This window comes from Chaetodon trifascialis, chromosome 10 (genome assembly GCF_039877785.1).
Source record: "Chaetodon trifascialis isolate fChaTrf1 chromosome 10, fChaTrf1.hap1, whole genome shotgun sequence".
Classification (NCBI taxonomy): domain Eukaryota; kingdom Metazoa; phylum Chordata; class Actinopteri; order Chaetodontiformes; family Chaetodontidae; genus Chaetodon; species Chaetodon trifascialis.
This window is the reverse complement of record NC_092065.1, coordinates 10012507-10020466: the sequence shown is the minus strand read 5'-3', so window position 1 is coordinate 10020466 and position 7960 is coordinate 10012507. Positions and strand designations below refer to the sequence as shown.

The 7960-nt window shown below is 44.2% G+C and overlaps 2 protein-coding genes across 2 annotated transcripts; one reads left to right on the top strand and one right to left on the bottom strand.

Moving 5' to 3' along the window:
- The first annotated feature begins 225 nt into the window (after positions 1-225).
- On the top strand, positions 226-1240 carry fibina (fin bud initiation factor a). The gene has a single exon (XM_070972650.1). It carries the CDS (start codon positions 226-228, stop codon positions 886-888), a length of 663 nt encoding a protein of 220 aa, XP_070828751.1. The 3' UTR covers positions 889-1240.
- A 3767-nt stretch (positions 1241-5007) lies between these two features.
- On the bottom strand, positions 5008-7668 carry tmem276a (transmembrane protein 276a). The gene is made up of 4 exons (XM_070972875.1): positions 6804-7668; positions 6266-6379; positions 6034-6171; positions 5008-5875 (listed from the first exon to the last, which is right to left on the bottom strand). The coding sequence occupies exons 1-4, from the start codon at positions 7204-7206 to the stop codon at positions 5628-5630; spliced, it is 903 nt and encodes a 300-aa protein (XP_070828976.1). The 5' UTR covers positions 7207-7668; the 3' UTR covers positions 5008-5627.
- Positions 7669-7960: the final 292 nt, after the last annotated feature.

Below are 7960 nucleotides of genomic sequence, written 5' to 3'. Positions count from 1 at the left end.
TCAAATACAACTAGCATAACATAAAAGCAAACTGTGTAAACTCAGTTCTAATGTTTGGTGTGTTTTTATACTTGGAAAGCAACTTCATGACTGCGTGGTTGGAGAAATCAGGGGCCACCAGGGGCCCTCCTCACTTAAACAGGCAGTCTGTGCCTTTTAGGTGACGGGGCCTGTGTAACATGAGCCGGACTGAAAACTCTGCGCTTTATCCGGCTGCCAGTGCAGATGCTGTTCGCCAAAGAGAGAGAGAGGAGGTGCATGATGGATCCCGTCCCACTTCTGCTCATCTTTGTCACATCTTTGCCATTTTGCTCGGCGGTCTACAACGGGCCCCTCCAGCCGGAGATCTCCAATGGCACTTTCCATCACTTCTTTGTCCCGGACGGGGATTACGAGGAGACTGAAGACCCGGAGGAGTGCCAGATGTTGTTTAAATTCTCGGATGTGTACCCATGTGGGGCCTCAGAGGAGAGGGACTCCGTGGTGCGGGACGACTTCATCATCACCAAGCTGCAGGCGGAGGACTCGGCGCGGCTGCTGGAGGGCATCGGCCGGACTGTGGCGCACGACTTGGACGGAGAGGACAGCTACGGCAAGTTCCTCCAGCGGGAGATCTCCCAGATCGGCGAGGCTTTCTCAAGCGTGGACAAGTCTCTGTTGGAGCTGGAGGTGAAGTTTAAACAAAGTCAGGAAACTGAGCTGAGAGAGGAGCAACAGCTGAACGGCTACGTAATGAAGCAAGTGAGTGACATCAGGGACGCGCTCAGGGGAACCACGGACATCTCTGCAGGACTCAGAGACAAACAGGAGCTGCTGTCCCTCATCATCCGCAGCCATGGCACCAGACTGAGCCGCCTGAAGACTGAGTATCTGAATGTTGGCTCATAGAGGGGTTATGCAGCTCAGAGTGTGTGTGTGAGAGTGTTTTTCTGTGTGTGTTTGTGTGTGTGAGACAGAGGACCCTCCAGTTGAGCAAACAACTGGAAAGTTCATTGTGGCTTATGAATATCCTTCCCAATTATGTTGAATATCTCCAACCTTTGGTTATCCCCGTTCCTTGGTCATGTGTCATTATAGGGAGCTGGAACAAAAACATGTACACATTCCTCTGAGTCAGGAGGGGAAAAAGAAATGTGGACATAAATTCTGTCTGCATGGAGCGCTCTGTGCCACCTCTGAGGAAGAGATTCATTCAGAGGACACCCAGAATAAAAGCAGATTTATCTGCCTTTTTAATCAATCACATATCTGCCTTTTTGTCTGTATGGTTAACTTATGTTGTTTGTACAATTTTACGTCATTACAGATCAATAAAAGCTTAATATTCATCACATTGTTTAATTTTCCCTTTTATTTTTTAAGTAAGGAAACATTTCTGGACAATGGTTTTCTGCTGCAAACTGAGCTCATGTGTCCTGTGACAGACAAGGCCATACAGTGGTGTATTATAAAAGCCATCTCCATCCTTTGAAGCCTGGCACTACCATAAACAGTGAAAACCTTTGAAGTCTGAACTTCTGGATTTTCCTCCTCTGTCATGTCTTTACGTCACCATGTTTGTTGTTGGCACTACAAGTGGCAGACTCGACCGTCCCGTCAAGTGGCCCTGGTTAATTGGCGTCTGAAGTCTGTCACTGCCTCCCACTTCCATCTGGAAGCCATTGACTCAAGTATGAAATATGTTTGTCCGCAGGCAGCCACTCTCGGCATTATCTGCTCTTTTGTCTGTCAAGATCTATAAAATTCGTGGCTGATATGTAATGATCTTGTGTTGAACTTCTGACTTGTTTCGGATGATGTCATTTCGCTGCTTAAAAATGACTTACAGCTTGTTTAAATCTCTAGACGAAACAACTCTGTGCTCTTCTGTCGTGTTGACATACTCTTTATTTCAGACACATTGTTTATGGGAGGAAAGTTGTTTTGAATTCCTGAAAGACATAAACTCGACAAACTAATCTACTGTTGGGCTGATTTAATTTGCATTGCCTTGAATTTAATATTTGGAATGCCTTTGCTCGTAATCTGTGTATTTTCTATCTTTAACAACCATTTAAATCGCTCTTTTTTCCGACCAGCATGTGCAACAACCACCGAGTAACTGCCATAAGCGTGCCCTCTTTTTACACAGATAATGTCTCTGCAGATGTGAAGGAGCCAGATGGGCTGCCATGGGCACAACTGGGTGTGATTTCCTCTGTCTGGTTTTCCTCACAGTCCAGCTTCCCCTGAGGGACCCCTTTTTAAAAACAGCTCGCCGTAGCTCAGCATAGTGCGGGCCAACCCTGTCAAAAACCCAGAGCTGTGGAGAAACCCTATATTTCTGGATGCCTCTTAATTTTCAGGGGCACTGCACAGGGCTCACAAGATCTGATTAAAAGACCTGGTTAAAATTTCCACTGTGTGTGTAAAAGTAGAGTGGGTCATGAAGCCTCTCATGAACATCGCACTCATCTTACCTAATTTGTCCTTTTTTGGCGCAAATCATTAATTCCTCCTATAGAAAAAATATTTTTTCTGTAAATTGGTTTCAGGTCCAAGAAGCCAAGAGGAAGGAAGGTCTGAGCGTTGAGCACGCTGTTAGAAGAATGTATTCTCCTCACTGACATATTTTAAGGACAAACAAAGAAAGGTCAGGAATGCAGTCGACCTGAGAACACACTGATCCCTCACTGTGCCGAGCACAAAGCCCCAAAACCTCATGCCCCCGTGGTGTTATTATTAGCTAGATGAGAGCTATATGAATACCACAACTGCTACTAGTCCTACTATTATTATCATGCAATGAATACTTATGAATATTACAACCACTACTAATACTGTAGTATTACCATCCTCCAGCTGTATCTGCCACTAAATGATTTCTTTTTGAAGAAAAGACACAAGCTGGTCACTGATCCCACTGTAATGACCACAGAATTATAGATTTTGACAGAATAACTTTAATTTAATGTCCGCTTACTAGCTTTTAACCATGTCTCATGGTACTCATCACCAGGTCAACACATAGCAAGTGAGTTTTTTAAGGAGCTTTCAAAAGCATTTCAGTGGAACAACTGAGAAAACTCCCACTGAGCAAAGTCCATCCTCTCATGAAGACAATGAGATGTGGTTGAAAGCTTTGAGAAGAAGCTAGCAAGTGGACCTGAGGTTAAGATTGTTTCGTCAAACTGCTCTTTCAAAGGCCACGAATGAACTTGTTGAACATGTTACAACATACAGTCTAATTCTTACTCTAGAAACGTGGCGGAGAAGTGTTCAAATCTGTTACTGAAGTCAAAACAGATCAACCACAGACTCTTAGAAGTAAAAGTACTGCATTCAAAAATTTCCTCAGGTTAAAGTGCCTCAATATACAACTGGACTACAAACCTGATTCATTACACATTGTGTAAAACATAGATAAAAACAGAACACAGTTAATAATTTGCAAACAAACTAATTGTTACTACTTAACATACACTGGGGTGTCTCCATCTATACTATTACAGGTGCACATCATAATTTATTACATGATTACATGGATTAGTAATCAGAATCTGCAAAGTAATTCGTTACTTGAGTCATTACATCACTGCAGTGGAGCGAAAAGAACAATATCTGCCACGTCGAGGTTAGTTCAACTACCTGAAAGCTGTACAATAATCAAGTCTACGTTGTTACTGCAGTTTCTTCCCGTCACAGCTCAGACAGCGTCAAACACTGCACTCATGTTCACTTTTAAGCACTGACCACGTTTATTTACCTAACACTTCAGAACTAAATATGTACTTTTCAGTCCACTACATGTAACTGGCAGCTGTGGTTAGAAGTCACTCTGCAGAGTCGGCTTTTACATGCAAAGCGCTGACTGAGCTCCCTGTTGACTTTAAGCTAGCTAGGAGTGTGTGGAGTGATTAGACCACCTAGACATTCAACTGCTTTTTAATGCTGTGGGCACATGCAGGACACGTTTCTCCTCTTTAAACACACAGTGCAGGTGTTTCGTCTCACTGGTACCAGAGAGAGTGCAATGTGACAACAATGTGAAAGGAACCATTCTTTACAATGAGCTTTCATATATATTTACATTTTAAAGCAAGTACTTTGTTCTGTTTATATAAACCTCATTTTAATGGATTATTCCAGGCTGTTGTGATTCTTTACTCAACCGAATAACTGCGTCCTTCTCTCCCTTCAGTCTGCAGTTCGTACAAATCATTCATGAGCAATAAGCAGCAGTGAATTACTGCTGATTGCATATTATTGCATTTATAATACAAAGCATGACATTTATTAGATTATGAACTGAAACGTCCTTACAAAAACACAGTCTCCAGTGGCCAATATGGTTTTAACCAACAGCAATGATGAAGTTGATGAAGATAGTGAATATAATTTGAGTGATACATGGTAATGCTAAGGAGCAGAGAAACCTCAGGAAATGAGCGAAGCCATCAATTGAATTGGATGTCAGAAATATTTAATTTCTCATAAAAGTTGTGGGAATGAATTACAGCTCACAGAGGCTGGTGTTCATGTTGTTAATGGAATAAAACATTCAAAACATAATACAAGTGTAAGTTTAGCTGTTGTCAGATTAAAGTGATCAGAGAGCTTCTGATGCAGTTTTATCTGGATTTCATTTCTTTTTTATGGACCACCGACGTTAATTAAAGGGGGTTTTATTTCACTGTAATGCACAGCAGACAATGACTTCACTTTTTTCTGTTCTGTTTTATTTGGGGCTTTTTTTTATTTTTGTCTCTCGGTTTTGGTCACTGACTCAAGCTTTGGTCAGCTGCACATTTAAGAGTTCAGAAGTGGTTGAATAAAACAGACTCCTTGTCGCACTAACAGGAATATAAACAGCTGCTGTTTAGAAGTAATGCTCTAAAAGTTTGGGCTCCATTAGCAGGCTCCTTTGTCTGCTGACACACCAGTAAACTCTTGTCAGAATAAGAGAAAAGACCACCACAAAGACGTTTATATCATGTCAGTTCAGTGTTACACAGGTTAAAAAAATGGTTTTGCATGGCTGTTTTATTTTTCAAAAATATTTCGATGGGGGTAAGACCTCAAGAACAACAAAACATTTCCCTCAAACACAGTTTGGTCTTAATGCTCATATTTTCCTTGAATAAACACAAATGCATCTGCATACATACAATTCAAAAAGTACATGTACATATCTTGTTTTGAACGGGTACATAATGATACACAGTTGCCCTTTGAAATGTGACAGTACACATCCATAGTTTGATCTTCAACACCGATTTCAAAGTTGTGCTATTGATCTCTGCCAGTGTTTCTTTTCTCTTTTTTTTCTTCTCAAACTAGCAGATTTTACAGGGGGAAAAAAACTTTGTATAACTATTCTCCTCTTAAAGAGCAAGCAATAACACTGAACAGTTCATTCATAAAGAGGGACGGAAAAAGCACCAGAGGAACTGAAATCTTCTTCAGTCAAACGTCACCTCTTTTTCATTTTCATGAGAGCGAGAGTCAGTGTCCTGTGCTCTGCTTTCTCTGTGCCAAGCTGTGTGAAGGCTCTCTCTGCTCTGAGTCCCTGGGTGAAACTGTCTCTGGAACAGGGCTCGTCACCATTTCAGGATGAGACAGGTGTCTGTTAGATGCGTGGCGGCCTGTCACACACAGCCGTTCTCCTGCCTGGGCTTATGCACCACAGGGGTGTGTGGAGGGTAGAGGGAAGGAGCCAGTGTACACAGGAAACCAGCCAGCAACGTGAGGCCCAGTCCACCCCACGCGCAAAACATGGACCAGCCGTAACCATGACTGATGTCCTCTGGTATCCCAAACATGTAGCGGGGATAGCGGGACAGTTCAAAGTTGATCCCAGCCACACATGTGCAAAGGGAGATTATGCAGCATGTTCCTGCAGCAGAGAAAGAGAAAAAAATAACAAGTCAGGCACGACAACAGCCCATTTCCATCTCCTCTGATGCATCGTTTCACCGCCCTCTTATTAACAAAGACCTTACTGCCCCTCTGTGGTGATTCGGGGTAGTGCCCTTTATGTAAAGTGCATCTTACCTCCCATGAGGAAGAGAAGTCCAGCGACATACTGCATCAGATCATGCTCTTTACAGCAGCCCAGCACGCCTATGATCCAGCCGAACAGGATGATGGATATGGCCATGCCTATGAAACTGGCGGTCATCCTCTGGAGGTCTGCAAAGCGCAGGGAGAAGCGGGCTTTGTTGAAGTTTCTCGACATTAATTCATCAGATTATGAGGGGGGGGGAAAAACAGGGGGCGAACTCACGGAGCGCGTGCCACTCATCCTGCCTTATTGTCTTCGTCAGATTGATTGGCAGGTTTCTGGGCAGCACTGATGATGAGTAGTAGTATTTTATTGGTGTGCAGCGCGGAACCAATCCTGTGGATGTAAACAACACAAAGAGGATGGCACATAAGCACCCAGATCAGATAAAGAGGATATCACAAGGCTCTCTGCTGCCACCCCTCACCCTCCTCCCAAAAAAAGAGCACCCAACCCCCTTCCACCACCACCACCCACCCACCCATCCACCCACATCATTGTGGAGTAGCTTATTGTACGCATCTCGAGGCTTCTGTTACTACAGCTTGCCCTTTTGTGCTGGAAAATAACACGTCGACTGCGTTGTAACTGTACCCCCGCGTTATTACTGCGTAGGCCTTGAGGGTCTGTGCGCAGCATCAGCACCTTGGATAGCGCATTCGTGCGCAAAGTATTTACAGACAGCGCCTCACACACTACAACACAAAAATGTGCAAAACAAACACATTATAGCGCAACCCATGATCCCCTGATTCCAAACCTTTAAAGATCAAATCTTCCGTCTCCAAGTCATATCCCTCCCGGTGGCACTTCTTCCACAGTCCGGTGATGGTGGAGTTGTACTGCCGACTGCAGAGGGACTCCATGGCCGGAGCAGGAGGCAAGAAGTGCCGCTTGGCCCGCAGCAGCATTTCGCCGCTGACACTGGAGCCCCTCCTCTCCACATTTTTCTCCTTTGGCAACATGCGAAGTGGAAGGTTGTTGTTGGAGATGTAAATGTAGCCGGGGTCGTTTCTCTTGTTTGAGTAATTCTTGCAGCGTTCCCGGTGCCTCCTCGCGTCAGTCTCGTACCAGTTGTCTGTGCTGATCGCTACTGCTATCAGTCCCAAAGCGCAAAACGCCAAAAAGAGACCCGCCACGGTTAAAGTCCTCATAGCAGCCATGTTCCATGCGTATCTCGCCTCGGTACCGTGATAATTCCACGGGACAGCGGGACTCCGCTCCTGGCTGCTGCTGTCAGTATCTGAGGTGGGGAGGAAATTCGGCAGTACGTGGAAATCTGAGCTGCAGAAAAATCCCCAAAGCCCTCATTTCTTTGATTTGTCAACCACCGCCGAAAAGAGCCAAATTCCGAGGCGGAGGATAAATAAATTTGGGCCTCGATGAGCTATTTTGGTTGTCTCCTCTTTGCCTCTGAACTCAGTCTAGCCTAGATACTGGTCAGTCCAACATTTCTTTCCAGTAGATGGAGACAGAGCAAATATTTGAAAGCACAACAAGCCCCAGGCCTGCACTGCACAGTGGATCATGATCTGAAGGAAAAGATGGCCAAAGTTTGTGCTGAAGCAAGTTTCCTCCCTCAGGTTTTTATTTCCTGCATCACCTCAGCCGCTGTTGTCTGAAGTGTTCAGTTATGAAAGACAGACCATATTAAACCCACAGAGGGCCTCCTTTTCTCTCTCTGGTGCGTTTCATCACACCCAACATATTGCCTCTGGTAACTTTCCATCCCGCTGGGGCCAAACATCTCAAAAATACAGTGGAATGCTGTTTGGTCCATTGTGTAATTCAGGAGAAACCATAAGAAATGGATACAAAAAGAGTTGCTATGCCACAAACACATGATATATTAGTTTTTTGCTGATAATGTCTGGGAGGATTTATGGTCATGACAGATGTTTCTACATGCATCTGGGT